Source organism: Pituophis catenifer, unplaced genomic scaffold (assembly GCF_029215685.1).
Source record: "Pituophis catenifer annectens isolate HBS135680 unplaced genomic scaffold, rPitCat1.0.hap2 SCAF_2, whole genome shotgun sequence".
NCBI lineage: Eukaryota > Metazoa > Chordata > Lepidosauria > Squamata > Colubridae > Pituophis > Pituophis catenifer.
The window spans coordinates 132,456,256-132,475,542 of record NW_027256882.1 but is presented as its reverse complement, the minus strand read 5'-3'; the positions used below and the strand labels follow the sequence as shown (position 1 = coordinate 132,475,542).

The window sequence follows — 19,287 nt, the reverse complement described above, 5'->3', positions numbered from 1 at the left end:
GTTGAAACCACCGATCCCGGAAAGAGAGGAGCGGAGTTCTGCGCAGACGCGCGACTGCTCTCAGTCCAGTAGTTCTGATCAAGGCCCGCCCACTCGGCGTGCATTTCTCGGGCGTCCAGCCCCTTTGCTCCGCCAGCACATCTTCTAGGTGTCCTGTAGGGGTCGCTGGTGCAACTTCAAATCTTGCCTTCACTTTCCTGGGTTTCTTTCGTAAGGGTCAGTAAAGAGACTGGGCTTTTTTAAAAAAAATTACATTAATGGTAATTTTACAGCATTTCGTATCGACTTACGTATTTTGCTTTTGTAATACTCTATTCTACAAAATAAAGATTTCTCAAAGCCACCGTAAAAAAAAAAAAAGACTGCGCTTTATATCCCCGCTGCAAAGAAGTAGTATGTTCCGTACTGAGGGGGGTAAAGTGTAAATCTACACACACACACACGCACACACACACACACACACACACGCCTTTGCTGTAGTTTGCATGAGTAATGATTGGTTAGTTCTAAGTTAATGTTATTTGAAAGATGGAGCATAAATAAACAAAAGTGCAAAGAAAACAAAAACCTCTTCCACTTATTACTGATTAACAATATCTTGGAAAAGTTCAAGTTAACTACCGTAATAACCTGAGCAGAAAATGCTTTCAGAATTTGCAAAATCATTTGATGTATGCACCGTTAAGTCAGACTCAGTACTGTTTCTTGCCAACCACATAAATGATCGTCTCCAGGATGATCTGTTCTCAAAATGGCACAGACCACCATTGTAATTGAGTCCATTCACCTTGTTGCTCTTTGCCCTCTTTCTTTCCAGCTTTCCATCACAAGAGACTTTTCAAGGGAACTGGGTCTTCCTGTGTAATGGGTCCAAAATGAGATAATTTAGGCTTACTTGGTCATTTGTGCTTTGAATATGAATTCTGGACTGACTTGTTATATGATCCATTTGTTTTCTTGTCTATCCATGGTATTCCAAATGTTTTCTCCAAAGTTCAACATTTTATATTCTAATGGTACAAGCTCATGTTATTACTTTCTAAAATATCTTGGATGTTGACACTCCTAATATATATAATTTTAGTATATTTCTTCCATCTTTGTTTGATCTTTGAATCAGTTATTATCTATTGGTATTCTTTCACATACCAATTTGAGGTTGAAACCTTCTGAATTTGGAGATTTTTTGGGAAGATTTTTCTTGTTTTTCCAGGACTGTTCCCATCTTCCTTATCTTTTCAGATGTTGATACTATGTTCTAAAAGATTTATAAAATTATACAATTGAATATAGGGAAGTTAATAACAGCAAAAAAGAAAATAAAGAGCTCCAGAGAATTAAAATCATCACACACAAGCAAGGTGCCATAACACTCATATGCTAAATATATATGTGCAGGGCTCAAATCTAAAATGCAATAAAAAAGAGAACATTTGTGAATGAGGAAACAATCTGATTACACACAGGAGTAAGGTTGGATGCCTACTTAACCTCTGTAGAATCATTATCACTATGAAGAAAAACCTGCCAAACTTGGCAGGCAACTTATGCTGTGTACGTGGCAGTCAGCACTCATAGGGGTTAAAACTGCTATTGGTGGCCTCCTTCCTGTAGTTCTCAAGCCTTATTTCTTTCTAGAATTTGTGACTGAAAACAGCTGGCCTCAAAAGAGCTGCAAATACAAGGTATTTAAACCAATACATTAACCACACATGCATCATGAAGATGTATGATGATAGACCGTCCATTATAAAATATTCAAGTGAAGTTTGATTTCTGATGACCTTGTGGACACACCCATGTAGGGCTTTTTATAATTTATTATAAACAATAACAGATTTACTCTTGCCATCTTCAAAGATGTTTCCTCCACTTCTTATTCTACTTTACATCCAGGGCCAGCTTTAGGTTAAGGTCAAGTAAGCACTGGCTTAGCTGCCTAAGTTTTGGGGGCACCAATGTTACTTTTCCTTCCGAATCATTCTTAAAAAAAGATCTTGCATTGTGGCAGAAGATGGTGTTGTTCAATCAATGTGGCTTAGGAGCAACCCCAGACCCTTGAGCTGACCCTGCCTGCTTAAAGCCTTGAATTTCCTGTATGGTTTCCCATTCAAGGATTAACCTGGTCCACGTTGGACCTCGCTTAGCTTTCAAAATGAGCCAAGGTCGGTTAGTACTTAGGACCGCTTTTCACACTTATGACTGTTGCCACATCCCCATGGTCACGTGATCAAAATTCAGATGCTTGGCAACTGGCTTGTATTTATGACAGTTGCAGCATCACGCTGATCCCCTTGTGCGACCTTCTGACAAGCAAAATCAATGGGGAAGCCAGATTCACTTAACAATCGGGTTCCTAATTTAACTGCAGCAATTAACAACTGTAAGGTCGTAAAATGGGGCAAAATTCACTTAACAAATGACTCGCTTAACAACATAAATGTTGGGCTCAATTGTGGTCATAAGTCAAGTACTACCTGTATAGGGTCTCCTGCTTATGCAGTGGGTTGGACTAGAAGACCTCCAAAGTCCATTCCAACTCTGATTACTCTTATTCTGTTGCCACTTGGCTGGGCTCTCAAACTTTAGTTGCGTATTAAGGAAACTTTCACTGTCCTAATATTTCTTTTTACTTTTTACTTACTCTTTTCATGTATTCAAATTATGTTTATACTTTTACATGTATATATATATCATATATATGTATGTATGTATGTATATGTATATGTATATGTATATGTATATGTATATCTTGTATATATCTTATATACATGCTTGACAAATAAACTTATGATTATGATTAACAACCGAATCCTGGAGACCGGCGGCGGGTGAAGAAAACATCAACGTCGGACCCACGCAAGAGGGGTGACAGAACCGTCAGTAATTCCAGAAGTTTAACGACATCAATCATATCCGGGAACGGGGATATACATTGAACTTTTGGGGCTTATTTTCACCTCTCTCCAAACCCCGGCAAGTTCGATTGGGCATTCTTCCGGCCTGAAGATCGCTTTACCTCTCTCTCCCCCACCTCCACCCCCCGTCTCGCCGGAAGAATGGTACCTTCCAGAGTTTTGCCTACCTCCGGGTGTTCGGACGAAGAAAGTCGCTCGCGGACAGGAGGCGCGAGCGGAGGCTGAGTCTGGGACTCTGGGCTGAGCCCGAGTCTGGGCAAAGCAGAGCCGAGCAAAGCAGACTAGGATGAGTGGGAAAGAGCCGCTCCTGGGCGCTCTGAAAGGTGAGAGAGAGAGAGACAGAGAGAGATTCGCGACGGGTAATGCGAGCGGGATGTTTGAAAATGAAGTGTTGGAGAATAGCCGTCCTTCGTAGCATTGGGGGCTTAAATGGAGTGTGGCTCTGATGGGTCACCCAGCTGTCACGGTGAAGAAATGCGCTGTAGGAGATGCCAGGTGATGAAAGGAGTTGGATCTGTGCTAGAAGATTGGTACCTCCCAACCGGACACGTGTTCTCCGCTCCCCACGTTCAAGTGATTGCAGAACTCTCATTTCATTTGTGGCAGTATTTTAAGATTGGATTTCTAAGGTTCCAGTTTAGAAGGGGATGGAATCAGGAAAACCGATCACCAGAAGTCCAAGCAGCATGCAGGAGAAATGCTGGGATAGGGACATTTTATACTCAGTTCCAGGGCTCTCACCACCCCCCACCAACCAGTAATGAAAACTTGACAAGATCTTGTTAGACTGACAGGTGTCCCTCACACATGGGGATACATAGAAGAGACAATTTCATGTTTGCTACTACTTTGTTTCCTACTGTATGGACATGCAGGCAAGATACATACCCACCTATTGAGTTTTGTCACCTCCAGCGTCCTGCTAGCTAAAAATATATTTTTTTAGTTCTCATATTGGGTTACTTCATTTAATATCCTGTCCACAGCTGTAGACATTTTTGATGCCCGAGGAAAAAGATGCACGTGGAATAACTAATAGAGTAATTTCTTAGAGTTGTCTTTGTGTCGCCCTCTACTTTTTAAAGTGCTATTTCCTGCTGGCTGTTGATGACCATCAGTAAGAAACTAGGGGATAGTATTTTTGTCAAGCCACAAACACAGATTTTTTTTCCAGCCAAAATATCTTTTTTTCCTATCTAGATAATTACTGGACTAGCCCACAGAGAAAAAAATGTGCAAATACTGAAGTTGTCACTGCTCCTTTTCTGTAGAGGAAAAAACCGCAATACAAAGATTTATGCAAATGTAAACCCTCTTATATTCTATAGGATTTCTTCCAAACTAAAACAAATAGGATTGTAGCCTGTGAGTGCAAACATAGAAGTACTATGTTTGACCATTTTATTTCTCAAATCACACTAGTATAAACTGGTTTGCATGATGTAACGTTGACTTTTTAAAGGTCTGAAATCATGGGAAGCTAACAATTTAATTTTCTATCAATATCTTGGTAAAAAAATATATGCAAAACTACCATGAAAAATACTATATCTTAATTATTGTAGTGGCTGTCACTTGTATGAACAGCATGTATATTACGTCTAGTTTTTGTCTCAAGACATAAAAACTTCATAGATTACAGATCTCCCCATATAACTATCTTTTGCAGTGACATACACGGGATTTTAAAAATGATGACTTTGATTATAAGTTTTTTCTTCCTCATTTAATGATTTGTCCTATGCGTTTCCTTATCCGTCTTCTTTAAAGTAATCTTGCATGCCCCTACCTAAATGACATGGAACAGAGTGGGATTTACTTCAGTAGACATGTACAGGATTTGATTGCAATTTTTATTCTTTTGCCTGCATTCACATAACACACTAACCCAAGTTTTTGAACCCTGGTTTACAGTACAGAATTAAGGTATGGTTCGACAATGCAAACCATGAACTTGTTATTTGGGAGATCTCTTGGACTAACAGCTCCTGTTTGAAAGGCAGGTTTTATTTATGGCTAGTAGCACTTTAACTCAGCTTCATGTTGTGCACCAGTAATGCCCTTTCCAGGATAGAGAAGCTTGCCTCTTGGGCTCTCCTGCCCTGGTCATCTTTCATTCAGTCACTTATGCTCTGGACTATTGCAATGTGCTGTACATGTATCCTTGAAAAGTATCCAGAAGCTTCAGCTGATACAAAACGTGGCTGCGTGAGCAATCTTGGGCACCAAAGATCAGTGCATGTGACACCTTTGCTGCGTGAAGCTGCATTGGGGTGACAGTTTGCTTCCAGATCCAATTCAAGGTGCTGATTAGACATTTAAAACTCTACCTGGCATGGGACCAGATTACCTATGGAACCATCTTAGCTCCATCACATCAGTCCATCCCACTTGGTCAGGCAGGGAATTTATGGTGCGGACCTCGTCAGTTAAAGAATTCCAACTGGCAGGATCCAGGAAGAATGCCTTCTCTGCTGTTGCCCACTGCTCTTTGTAACTCCCACCCACTCCCCAGAGGCAAGGCAAGCCCCTACTCTCCTGGCCTTTCAAAAGTATCTAATGACTTAGCTCTGCCATCTCACTTAAGGCTCACATAGGAGACACAGCCTATGTCTCCTATGAGGAAGATATAGGCTGTGTCTCCTATGTGAGGCCTTCAGGTTAGTGCCCTGAAGGCCTTGCCCACCCCCGCTTTTATTTACCTTTTAATGTTAAATTTTGCTATCCTTGCCACTATTTTAAATTTTTATATTCAGTTTTTATGTTTCATACCACACAGAGTTCTTCTGTGAGGGAGATGGGTGATTTCTAAATTTTATAAACTTAACCACATAGGCTGGGTTCTTACAATCACTACCATCTAGCCCAGACAGTTCTAAGTAAGTAGTAATGTATACCACTGGTGGGGCTTAGAAGTAATATAGCTGGGTCTTGGAAGGACTTTACACCATTAAAATGTACAGGAAAGGATAACTGTAACAACAGTGCCTATAAGCATATATATGATGGTGATAGTGGATAAAGTGAACTTTTAATTTCAGTTGTGATGGAGCCTAGTTGTAATAGTTGTGAGAAATGTGCTTTTGGAGGAATCTACCATTGGAATTAAAATTGGTGGTAGGAATATCAATATCCTCCGATATGCAGATGATACAACATTGCTCATGGAAAGCAAGAAGAATCTGGAGTGGCTTTGACTCAAAGATGAAAGTGAAAAATTTGGACTGCAATTTCAGCCAAAAATTTGGCTGAAATTTGTTTTCTTAAGATCAAGAAAACAAAGATAATGACAACTGCAGAGAACATACAGATCAGAATGCAGTTCGACAATGAGACCATCGAAATAGTAAAGGAATTCATCTTCTTTTACTAAACTCAACCAACATGGTGAGTGCAGCCATGAGATCAGAAGGATATATAATACAAAAGAACTGCAATGTCCACCATGAATAACATCTGGAAGAGTAAAGACAACAGCTTCCCAACCAAATGCAGATTAGTTAACACAATAATTTTTCCAATTCCTACTTATGGATGCGAAACTTGTACTCTGAAAAAGGCAGATAGAAGAAGGGTGGGCACTTTAGAACTGTGATGCTGGAGACAACGATTACACCTCCTATGAACTGCAAAAATAACAAGCAAGTCCTAGACCGAACCTCACGAAAAATACGAAGCCAAGATCACAAAACAAAGGCTGTCATACTTCGGCCATGTTGTGTGAGCTGACTCACTCAAAAAATCATGTTGGAAGTGAACAGAGGAAAAAGGAGAAGAGGGAAATCTAGTACCCATTGCCTGGACCCTATAAAGCATGGCACCATGGTAGATCTGAAGGAGGCAGGGTGAGACAGAGGGGCATGGAGAGTGCTGATCTATAGAGTTGCTGAGGGTGGGACATGACTGAATGGCTGACAACGATGATAATGGAACCCAAATTAATTGATAGCATGAATGATAGGAGTTGATATAAAAGATTAAGAATTATTCATATAGCGAATCCATGTTAGCCCAACATTTTATATAAAGCCTATTGTAGGCTGTTCCTGCAAATTCATTTCATATAAGAAACTGAATTCTAAGCAGTTGGGATTATATTAATGAGCTCCCATTTTATAAGTGCACTTTCTTGTGCAGTCTTAAACTATTTACCCCTGGGTGTTCCTTGCAGGGTTCTTCTGAACTTCTGAAGATACCTGGATTGTAGAAATCAGAATGATCATTAGATAGCAGCAAAGAGTTAGTCTTCTGTATTTCTCTGCTACCATCTAGTAATGGCCCAGATTTTGACAGCCCAGATACGATAACTCTGTGTAACCACATGTACCACAATGTACCATGTTAAACATTTTGGAAAAAGGTGAGATCATTATTATATGGTAAATATTCAAATAAGTACACACAGTCATCATCTTGATAGAACAGAAAAAGACACAGGGTCTGTTATACAATATTGTTATTCCATTTAGTAAACAAAAATGTGGCAGGAAATCTCTTTCCCAAGATGGTCAGTGGGCTTGATGGGTGGAGCATGCATTAAAAGAACAGTCAATATTTGCCCAACCAAGCCCATGGCTGAAGACTTTTTGCATACATTCTTATTTATATTAAATATTTCTTTCTTCCTTGTGTAGGCCCGAAGTAGTAAAAGCATTTTACAAACAAAATTAATATCATAAATTAGCCTTTGTGTGCAAATCAACTAAAAGGGAAGACAGCCACTTTTAGAACATTTCCAGTGGATGTGCTAGTTACTAATAAAATGAAAGCAGAAAGAGAGAGGGAAGTGAAATCCTGGAAGTGAAAATTGAGCCTTATTGAGTATAATGAGAATTGCATCTAAGTAGGTGTGTCCAGCACAATTTAAATAAATCACTTGATTTAATCTGTTTAATCTGCTTTAATCTATTGATTTCCAATGTGTTCCAATTTAATGTTTTGCAACTGGAAACTCCAAATTCTTTCTTCCAAATAAACATAATTGCATGAAGTCTATAGAGATTCTCAGTCATCCAGGTCATGGCTGTCCCAAAGGTGTTTTTTCAGGTGGCAACTGTCCATTCCATTCTCCACTATCCTGTCAGAGCTGAAGAAGCTTCTTGAATGAGAAGTGAAACATCTTCAAAAGAAAAAACAAGAAAGTCCAGTTGCCTCCTGAAAAAGCACCTTTGGGGTATGATTGCTTGATTTGCTATATGTTGTAATTTATTTCAAACTTACTTGGCCTAGTTTGCTGTGCCTAAATTGCTGATGGAGACAACATGACATTTCTGCACCATATCATCTATAAAATTGCCTACACTTTCAGTCAGTTTTAAGAGATCTCTTTTTATCCCCAGCGTTAAGACTTCAGTGAAGCCATTACACTGAAAAGAAAGAATGGGTTTTTAAATAATTAAAATAATGTATTAACATTTTTTATTCTATAAAATGAGAAAAAAGGTTTGTCCCCAAAATCAGTGTGTACAGTATTTCAAAAAAGGGATTTTGCCTAGAGTTCTTCTATTATTGCAGCCTGCATTTGAAATTGCATTTGAAATTGCTTATGCGAGTCAGACTGTATTTGGTATTGTTTATGTTAGTCAGACTCCACACTGAGGCAAATATTTTTAGATCCATTCTTTCCTTTTCCATTTGAAATTCAATTTTATACATTCTGTTTTCTTGCAGTGTGCATTCTCAGCTTTCAGGAAAGCAATAGTCCTTACACAGATACCTGTCCTCATTTACAGTCTTTTTGTGAGATCCTGGAAATGATTCTTCGGAAAGGATTAAAACGTGAGTAACTTTTTTTGCTCCATGGCTTAATATTGAGAAATATACTTGGAACAGTTTTGAAGTCCTGACTTACATAAAGTCATGCCAATTAGGTATAAAATGGAAAAGGAAAACATAGATCTAAAAATATTTACCTCAGTATGAAGTCTGGCTAGCATGAGCAATACCAAATTATTGTACATTGGGCCTTAGCAACCACTGGCTATGCGCATGGTTTATTACATTTTACTAATGGATTAGAAAGGGTATAAGGTAATGAATTAGGAATGAATTAGAAAGGATATAAAAAATCGTCCTTTGGACCAAGGGTCTCCAAACTTGGTAACCTTAAGACTTGTGGACTTCAAATCCCAGAATTCTTCAGCCAGCCGAAATTCAAATGAGGAATGTTTGTATGTATGCTACACATTTAATCTATATATTATAGATTCAACATTCTTCAACATTCAGACCATAACAGTTCTGTAAAATATAGATAGTTTGCTAAGCATATGGCACCATTAGGAAACCCATGCATCGTGGTAACTTGCATGTAACATTTATAAATTTCATGTCTTGAAGGTTTCAACGATATATAAATATGGGTGGTCAAATGGTAGTTTGTGCAAAAGAACCCCAAAATTGTTTTTAAATAATAGATCACTTCTTTGCAATTGGGGAAGACACAAAACATTGATGCGTGCACAAAATAGACCATGTCGTTCCCTGCAACAGTACTCTGGACCTAAGGTAGCATCTAATTGTAGGTCTGCAAAAATGACTAACTCTTATCAGATGATAAAAAGTCATACTGCTGCCATCTCCCAGTCTTACCATTCTTTGTAAAAGATGTCTTTGTCCTCTTCAGAGCCAGTTCTGGGATTCAAGAGGAAGGACTATTGGCACTGGCTAGAGCAGCTTCCACAGCAGGAAACCCATCACAGGTAGGTGGTCTCTTGTAGCCTTTTATGATGCTGTAAACAGAAACTCACAATATTGGGTTTTGTTCTTTCACTGTTGCAATTTTATTTATTTATTTATTTATTTATTTATTTTTCATATTTGTATACCGCCCTACTCCCGAAGGACTCAGGGCGGTGAACAGCCATAATAAATACAAATACATATAGAAGTTAAAAACTATTAAGAAACAGATTAAGTAATTTAGGCTCAAAGATTAAAAAACATCCAAATGTATCTAAAGAGGTTTAAAACCCAATTTAAAAGCCAGTTTAAAAGCCAATTAAAAAGGGAGAGTTAGGCCAGACCAGCTTGTTGGAATAGAAATGTTTTCAGGGCTCGGCGGAAAATGCGTAAGTCTTGGATGTTTCGTAACTCCGGGGGAAGCCCGTTCCAGATGGTAGGTGCCCCCACAGAAAAGGCTCTCCCCCTGGGGGCCGTCAGTCGACATTGTTTGGCCGACGGCACCCTGAGGAGTCCCTCTCTATGGGAGCGAACTGGTCGGTGAGAGGCTATTGGTGGCAGGAGGCGGTCTCGTAAGTACCCTGGTCCTGAGCCATGGAGCGCTCTAAAGATAGTAACCAAAACCTTGAAGCGCACCCGGAAGACCACTGGGAGCCAGTGCAGCTCGCGCAGGAGGGGGGTTACATGAGAGCGCCACATTGCTCCCATTACCACCCGCGCGGCCGCATTCTGGACCAGTTGGAGCCTTCGGGTGCTTCTCAAGGGGAGCCCCATGTAGAGAGCATTACAATAATCCAGGCGTGAGGTGACAAGGGCGTGAGTGACCGTGCGTAACGAGTCCCGATCCAGAAAGGGATGCAACTGGCGAATCAGGCGAACCTAATAAAAAGTCCTCCTGGCTACGGCCATCATATGCTCTTCAAAAGACAGCCGTGAGTCCAGGAGGATGCCCAAGTTGCGAACCCCATCTGTGGGGGCCAACGACTCGCCCCCAATAGTCAGAGATGGCGCCAACTGACTATATCGGGACGACGGAAACCACAGCCACTCGGTCTTGGATGGGTTGAGTCTGAGTTTGTTCCTCCCCATCCAGATCCGTACGGCCTCCAGGCACCGGGACATCACCTCGAGGGCATCATTGGGGTGGTCTGGGGTGGAGATGTACAGCTGGGTGTCATCAGCGTACTGATGGTACTTCACCCCAAAACCACGGATGATCTCACCCAGCGGCTTTACATAAATGTTGAATAGAAGGGGCGAGAGGACCGATCCTTGTGGCACCCCACATATAAGGGGCCTCGGGGTCAACCTCTGCCCCCCTGTCAACACAGACTGCGACCGGTCAGAGAGAAAGGAGGAGAACCACTGTAGAACAGTGCCTCCCACCCCCAACCCTTCCAACCGGTGCAGCATGATATCATGATTGATGGTATCAAAAGCCGCTGAGAGGTCTAAAAGGACAAGGACTGAGGAGCAACCCCTGTCTCGAGCCCTCCAGAGATCATCAACCAATGCGACCAATGCTGTCTCTGTGCTGTACCCGGGCCTGAATCCCGACTGGAACGGATCTAGATAATTCGATTCATCCAGGTACTGAGGCAGTTGTCGTGCAACCACACTCTCAACAACCTTTGCAACAAAGCGAAGGTTGGAGACAGGACGATAATTTGCTAATACAGCTGGATCCAGGGAGGGCTTCTTGAGGAGGGGCCTCACCACCGCCTCTTTCAAGACGGTGGGAAAGACACCCTCACTCAAAGAAGCATTTATAATCTCCTGGAGCCAGCCTCGTGTCACCTCCTGGGAGGCCAGTACCAACCAGGATGGACACGGGTCCAATAAACATGTGGTCGCCTTTAGTCTGTTCAGTATCCTGTCCACGCTTTCGGGAGTCACAGGATCAAACTCTTCCCAAATAATATTCTCAGGACCTGCCCCTGTCATCTCCTCTGGATCAATCCAGTCAGAGTCTAGCTGTTCACGAATCTGAGCAATTTTGTCATACAGATATTGTACAAAATCTTCAGCTCTACCCTCCAAGGGGTCTTCCCGCGTCTCTTGATGGAGCAGAGAGCGGGTCACCCTAAACAGGGCGGCTGGGCGATTATCTGATGACGCAATAAGAGTAGAAAAGTAGTTACTCTTCTCTACTCTTATCGCCACTAGGTAATTCTTAATATGAGATCTTACCAGTGTTCGGTCGGATTCAGAACGACTAGCCCTCCAACTGCTCTCTAGGCGTCTTTTCCGGCGCTTCATCTCCCTCAGCTCTTCAGTATACCAAGGAGCCAGGTGAGACCGGCGCCGGGTCAGAGGCCGCAAAGGCACGACTCGGTCTAAAGCATCAGCCGCCGCCCTATCCCAGGCGGCCACTAAGTCCTCAGCCGAGTCGTGTGCTAGAACCTCAGGAAATGGCCCAAGCTCCATCTGGAATCTCTCAGGATCCATCAGGCGCCTGGGGCGGAACCACCTGGTCGGTTCCGCCTCCCTGCGGCGGGGTGTGGCGGTTCGAAGGTCCAGGCGAAGGAGGGAGTGATCTGACCATGACAAGGGTTCAATCATTATTTCCCCTATCTCGAGATCACTCAACCACTGTCCAGAGACAAAAACAAGGTCCAGTGTGTGTCCCCCCATGTGAGTAGAGCCATAAATTAACTGGGTCAGGTCCATAGCCGTCATGGAAGCCATGAACTCCCGAGCCACCTCAGATGTCTCGCCAACTGATGACAGGTTAAAATCCCCCATGACCATAAGCCTGGGGGTGTCAACAGCCACCGCGGCTATAACATCAAGCAGCTCAGGCAGGGCTGCTGCCACATGGCAGGGAGCCAGGTACGTGACTAGCAAGCCCAACTGCACCCTATGACCCCACTTCACAAGAAGGGACTCACATCCAGCCGTCTGAGGAACAGTGGCCTCCCTTGGTCCAAGACCCTCGTTAATAACAACCGCCACCCCTCCGCCCCTCCCCTGAGACCTTGGCTGATGGAAAGCATGGAAACCTGGTGGGCACATATCAACAAGGGGGGCTCCCCCTTCCTGGCCCAACCAGGTCTCCGTAATACCCGCCAGGTCCGCACCCCCCTCCTGAATAAGATCACAAATGAGGGGGGCTTTATTTACCACGGACCTGGCGTTGCACAGCATCAGCCGAAGGCCTGGGGCCCGAGGTTCCCTACAACCTGGGGAACGAGAAGAGCTTTGAGGGTCGGAGCGCGCCACCGCTTGTAAACAGCGAGGACGCACTCCCGTAGGATGATGTGGCCCCCTGCTCCCGCCATATCATAATTTTAAGTTCCCAGGCTTGATTTCCTTCTATCGCTCACATCCAATGCAATTTCATGTCTGCTGGAGGAGTTGTAGTCCCATATTGGAAGAGTACCAGTAGGGAATAGAAAGTCAGAGATGCTCTAACTCAGGGATGGGCAACTGTGGCCCTTTTACAACCTGTGGACTTCAACTCCCAGAATTCCTGAGACAGCCAAGCTGGCTCAGGAATTCTGGGAGTTGAAGTCCACAGGTCATAAAGGGGCCATATTTGCCCCCCCTGCTCTAACTTAATACCTCTCACACTTATTACAGGTTTCACTGACACTGTACCCATGATTGCTTTGGAATTGGGCATGGAGAAATTGTGGTTTTTGTTATTTTATAAGTTTCAACCTAATTTTAATGAACAGAGGGTGAAATATTTTCTTTTGATAACAAATTCACAGCTGCTAAAATCTCTGATTTGTATCAGAGAAAGAATTTGTGGAAGGCACATACAAGTAATCCTCTTTCAGTGATCATTTGAATAAGGGGACTTACAACTATTCCTCATAGTGCAGAATCCCTACAGTCACATGATCTCAAATTGGGTGCTTGGTAACTGCTTGCAGTTATGACAGTTGTGGCATCCCACAGTCACATGATCACCATTTGCAATCTTCACTGCTGACTTCTGACAAGCAAAGTCAATGGGGAAATATCTACCACATTGTGTCCGAATGTTCATCAAGAGCTTACACAGGCCCAATGTCTGATTTTTTCAACATAGACCATCCTGTTCTTGAATGGCTGGGTGGACTGGACATTAACATTTGAACTACTATAAGTCCATGTATTTACCATACTCTAAATAAAATAAATAAATGGGGAAGCTGGCAGGAGGTCACAAACGACAATTATGTTCAGGATTTGCCTAATGATGGCAGTTGGAATTGCTGCAACTGCCATTGTAAGCAGACATGGTCATGTGATGCCATGTTTTACAGCTGCATCACAAAGCAATGAAGTTGCGGATCCCAATTGCCATCGTTGAGTGAGGACTGCCTGTATGATTTTGTACTCATTTTAACAATATTGAAACAACATTTAAAAATACACAATAGCAGAGACTGTGTTAACAATAATTTTTCCACTTGTAGTAGGACCCTTCTGTCCATGATGATTGAGAAAACGAGTTCCTGTGAGAAGGTGTTGACAGCTCAAGGAAGAGGGCGGTACTTCCTGCGTCTGGCTTTGAATGGGAAGTTATTAGCAGTTGCTGTTCAGCAGCTCATCAAAACTCCCAGGCTGCTTGAGGTGATTAAATAATCCAGAAGAATTAAGAAGATAATTTGAATAACTACCATACTTTGATTTGTGTCTTTGTCTCTTTGCTTGAGGCCTGAGCTTGAACACTAACTACAGGTAGTTTTCAATTTATGACCACAATTGGAACTAGAATTTCTAGTCGATGCAGTTGTAAAGCAAACCATCACATGACTGGATCCAATCTTGGAATGTATTATTCCAATGTTGAAATGCTTATCTCCTATAATTAATATGATCTTGGGGAAGAAGGGTGTATGGTCAAGGTTTTGAAAAGTGTACCTATGTGGTTGGATATTAGATCTGTATCACTGTAATATTGATTGCCTTGGACTTCAACAATCCAAAGTCGGGTTGAACTGGAAGACCTCCAAAGTCCCTTCTAGCCTTATGATTCCACCTGGGATAAATCTATCATTTTAGTGTTGCATCTGAATATTGAATTTGACATGCTTTTCTTAATAACAACTACAGTATTTTGCCTATTTTTTTCTTTGTCTACAAAGATCTTGTGCTTCCTGGATACAAAATGACCCATTCCAGGTCATTTCAGTTTGTTGATTTCCAAAATGTCAGTGTTTCATTTTGACATTTCGGCTTTGCTAACATCCAATTTGTTTTGCTTTATATTCTGCCATTCCATCTACAAATGGTGTAGATATCTTTGCACCACTGATTTTCGCTTTTCCTCCCAGGCACAGCGGCAGTTGGACATCATTTGAACATTAATCTAATTATATCAAAGGACCAGTGCTCCTTGTATTGGTCCTCTGCTTTTCTCTGGTAGCCCACTGGATACCTTCTTAATGGGAAGCTCATGTTGCAATATCGTGTTGACATTGTTCTGACTGGAAATGTCAGTCATTGGGGGTTTTTTTAGCAGAAAAATGGAGTGGGTTACTATTTTTAAGTCCTGTGAAGTTTTGACAGTTCTCCAATACTAGTCTACATTTAACATGCTAGGTTTCAAATTTATGCTTCTTGCTTGATTTTCACTTATTATCTCTTATTACAATACACACGTTTCATATTTAAACATCTGTATCATAAATTATTTTATTTAAACTATTCTTAGTGTACTGCATGTTTGTTTTTATAATCTGATTTCAGTGCTATGATCCAATAACATCTATCCTGAGCAATGAAGAATTTTCAGGTAAGATTCTATTCTATCGTTATGCTACCCTCTCAAGATGCCTCCTTGCATACATCATTGTACTGTATGACATTTTTAGGCAGTAACTGAGGTAGTGAATTTTAGCCCGTAAAACAGTGGACCATCCTTTGAAGCAGGGGTCTCCAACCTTGGCAACTTTAAGACTTGTGGACTTCAAAGCTGGCTGAGGAACTCTGGGAGTTGAAGTCCACAAGTCTTAAAGTCGCCAAGGTTGGAGACCCCTGCTTTAAAGGCCAAAGGCAGCATTAACATTTTTCAAGAGTAAAGGGCCTAAAAGTGAAAGTCCCAACTCATACATTTTAGTAAAAGTGGCCTTTCAACTGTGTCTTTTTTTTTTTTTTTTTTTGCTTTAAGCATGATGCGCCTATTTTCAGATTTACACTGTAGTTTTCATCTCCCTCCACCTACTTCAACTTGGCAAAAGTTATCCATTAATTTCCAACAAGCCTAGCAAAGAATGGGTTGTGAAAGCTACCAAAAAAAAAAAAAAAGGAATTGAAGCCCTGAGGCTTGCAGGTTTTCTATTCCTGACCTAAAAAGTTTGCAATCATAATTTTTATTTTTTAAAAAATATGATATGATTCCTTTGGTGTGGAGTTTTTATTATGCAATTGCCCTGCTTCATTTACAGACTCTTCTAGGAGTGGGGAAGAAAGTTCCAATAATGTGTACTTCTTCCCAGTTTCCCACTGTTTCTTTCATAATACTTCTGTTTGGTAAAAAATGCTATTAAGAACAGTTGTGTGGTGCTTTTTAATGGGCAATAGGAATCACCTGTCACTAAGGTATGTGTCCTCAGCTGTTTTCAATGCAGGTAGGACATCGCAACCAATTGTAATGTGACCAAGTACCTGAATTGCAATCACATGACTGAGGGAGCAGAGCATAGTTAGTTCTCAATTTACGACCACAATTGAGCCCAAAATTTCTATTGTTAAGTGAAAGATTTGTTAAGTGAATTACAACCTTGCTTGCCACAGTTTTTAAGTGAATCACTACGGTTATTAAGTTAGTAACATGTCTGTTAAGTGAACCTGGCTTCCCCATTGACTTTGCTTGTCAGAAGGTTGCAAAAAGTGATTTACATGACCCCACGACACTGCAACCGTCATAAATATGAGTCAGTTGCCAAGTGTCTGAATTTTGATCAAGTGACCCTGGGAATGTTGCAACGGTCGTAAGTGTGAAAAATGGTCATAAATCACTTTTTTCAGTGACGTAACTTTGAACTGTTGTAAGTCGAGGACTACCTGTAGTTGTAAGGGTGAAGATGGGTTGTAAATCACTTTTTCCAAGGCTGTCATAACTTTGAATTGTTGTTAAATGAATGGTCATAAGTTGAGGAATACTTGTACAATACCATTGCCCTTTGGAAATTAATTTCACCTAACTCACGAGTCTGCACACACATTTATGCCCAGAAGGTTGGCAGCTTTTATTGTAATAGTTTTTTTAAAATATAAGCACAGGTAGTTGTCGACTACCAGCAGTTCATTTAGTGACCCTTCAAAGTTACAACGGCACTGAAAAAAATTGACTTAGGACCATTTTTCACACTTACGACCGTTGCAGCATTTCCATGGTCACATGATCAAAATTCAGATGCTTGGCAACTGACTCATATTTATGACGGTTGCAGTGTCCCTGGGATCATGTGAACTGCTTTTTGCAACTGTCTGTTGAGCAAATGGGGAAGCCAGATTCCCCAAGTAACAACCAAGTTACTAACTTAAGAACTGCAAGAATTCACTTAACAATTGTCGCTAGAAAGGGTGTAACAAATGTCTCACTTAATAACCAAAATTTTGGGCTCAGTTGTGGTCGTAAGTCAAGGACTATCTCTAACTTAAATTTTGCCAGGTTTCTGGAAAAAGTTCAATCCCAAAAAATATTAGTGGCCATTTGTTATTGTGTTAGATTTTAAAGGAGACCAAATATTCGGTTTTAATTACTCTCAGTTTTGTATCTCTTGAATAGCCTTATTCATTCTTTTTCCTTTCCTCGGTTTCCCCTTTCCTATTTTCTTTTTTTTTTATATTATGTAGCCCCTTTCTTTCTAGTATTGCTTTCTTTTAGCTCTTGTTTGATTCTTTCTTGTTCCTTTAGGTATCCTAAACTCTCATAGAATCTTATGCTGATCTCTCTAATTTAGAATCTTCTCTTTTCTCAGACAAGGGGGAAAAAAGTGCTAATACAGCTTTTCCACAACCCAGTGCTCTCCAGATGCCCAGGACACCAACAGTGTAGTGTACAATTTAATTTCATGGCATCATTCCCTAATAACTTTGGGATATCCTATTCCCTACCATCTAAATTAAGGAAACACATTTTGCTGCCAATAACAGTTTACAGCTATCTCTTGCTGTGAAGAAACTTTGCCCATACAGAGGTAGAAAGGTGCAAATCCATCTTGTCTTCATCAAGCTTTTGTATGGGGATTCAGTTAATTTGGGGGTTGCACATCAGCTATTTTGAAGGCATTTTATGAAGTACTTGTCTATATGTTCCAGCCATCTTGTGAGACACCCAGAGTTGCTATTTCACTAAAAGATCTGTGGAGGAAGAGTAAAATAAGAATTTAATTAAGTGATTGGACGCTTTAAGCTCAGCATAAAAACCCTAGAGATGCTGGTATATTTTATTTATTTATTTATTTATAAAATTTATAGGCCTCCCATCTTACCCCAAGGTAATGGTTGGGAGAATGAAGTCCAGTACATCTGGAGAATACTGAGAAATGAACATGAGAAAATAAGTTTAGTATAAATTTATTAATTTTGAAAAATTATATGATATAGTGAATAACCTTGAATTATAAAATGTCCTGCACAGATATGAGTTGATGGTTGGTGAATGTGATAAAATAGCTGTACATCATGGTAATAAAACATAAATGTAATGCTTAGGGTTAGCAAATGGTTCAACCCTAAACAATGAATAAAGCAAAGATGTGTGATGTTACATTGGGTTTTTTTAATGTGTTTATGTAATATTTTTTAAAAGTGCTTGTGGCAATATTACAGGTTTGTTGATAACCTGAATGTTCTTATACTTTTGTATGAAAACAATGCCATGTTGGGCTCCCAAATGATTTGAAATGAATGTTAGGTAAAATTGAATGGATCTGAAATATTTTTATTCATCTATTTATTCACTTATTTATTTAGTTTGTCAAACGTACGAGAAAACAGGTATAACATGGACATGAACACAGGAAATGAATACGAATAAATGGGGACAGTAGGACAGGAACAGTAGGCACGCTGGTGCACTTATGCACACCCCCTTACAGACCTCTTAGGAATGGGGTGAGGTCCACGATAGACAGTTTAAGGTTAAAGTTTTGGAGGTTTGAGGATATAACAACAGAGTCAGGTAGAGCATTCCAGGCATTGACCACTCTGTTGCTGAAGTCGTATTTTCTGCAATTGAGTTTGAAGTGGTTTACCTTGAGTTTGTATCTATTATTTGCCTGTGTATTATTGCGGTTGAAGCTGAAGTAGTCATTGACAGGTAGGACGTTGTATCAGAAATTTTGTGTACTACGCTTAGGTCAGACCATAGTCGGCGTAGTTCTAGGTTGTCCAGGTTGTCCAAGTCCAAAATTTCAAGCCTGGTGGCAATATTTATATTTATATTTCATAAATATCATAAATATATATGAAATATATAAAAGGCCAAAGAGTTGCATTTAACAGGGAAGATTGAGTGAAGAATAAATGAGAAAAAAACAAGAAAAAGCAGAGGAAGACTTTGTATACCTGGCAAAATGTATAATAAAGATTGATAAAGCGAATGGACAAAATTGATAAATGCTGGTTGAAAAGTGGAGGGCTGTATGAGTTCTACTGTGAGAAACAAATGATGAAAAAACCAAAAATATTTATTGGAGCATATTTCTGCCTGATTTTTGTATGCAAGTGAAAGTTGGGTATG

The 19,287-nt window shown here is 40.7% G+C and overlaps 1 protein-coding gene across 2 annotated transcripts in view; it reads left to right on the top strand.

Moving 5' to 3' along the window:
• The first annotated feature begins 3,128 nt into the window (after positions 1 to 3,128).
• Positions 3,129 to 19,287, top strand: part of LOC139312623 (uncharacterized) — a 29,883-nt gene continuing 13,724 nt past the window's right edge. For both annotated transcript variants that reach the window (XM_070937563.1, XM_070937564.1), the window contains exons 1-5: positions 3,129 to 3,241; positions 8,589 to 8,696; positions 9,544 to 9,619; positions 14,009 to 14,165; positions 15,285 to 15,330. In XM_070937563.1, the coding sequence (XP_070793664.1) occupies positions 3,205 to 3,241; positions 8,589 to 8,696; positions 9,544 to 9,619; positions 14,009 to 14,165; positions 15,285 to 15,330 (424 nt within the window). In that variant the 5' untranslated portion in view covers positions 3,129 to 3,204. The remainder of the gene's footprint in view (positions 3,242 to 8,588; positions 8,697 to 9,543; positions 9,620 to 14,008; positions 14,166 to 15,284; positions 15,331 to 19,287) is intronic.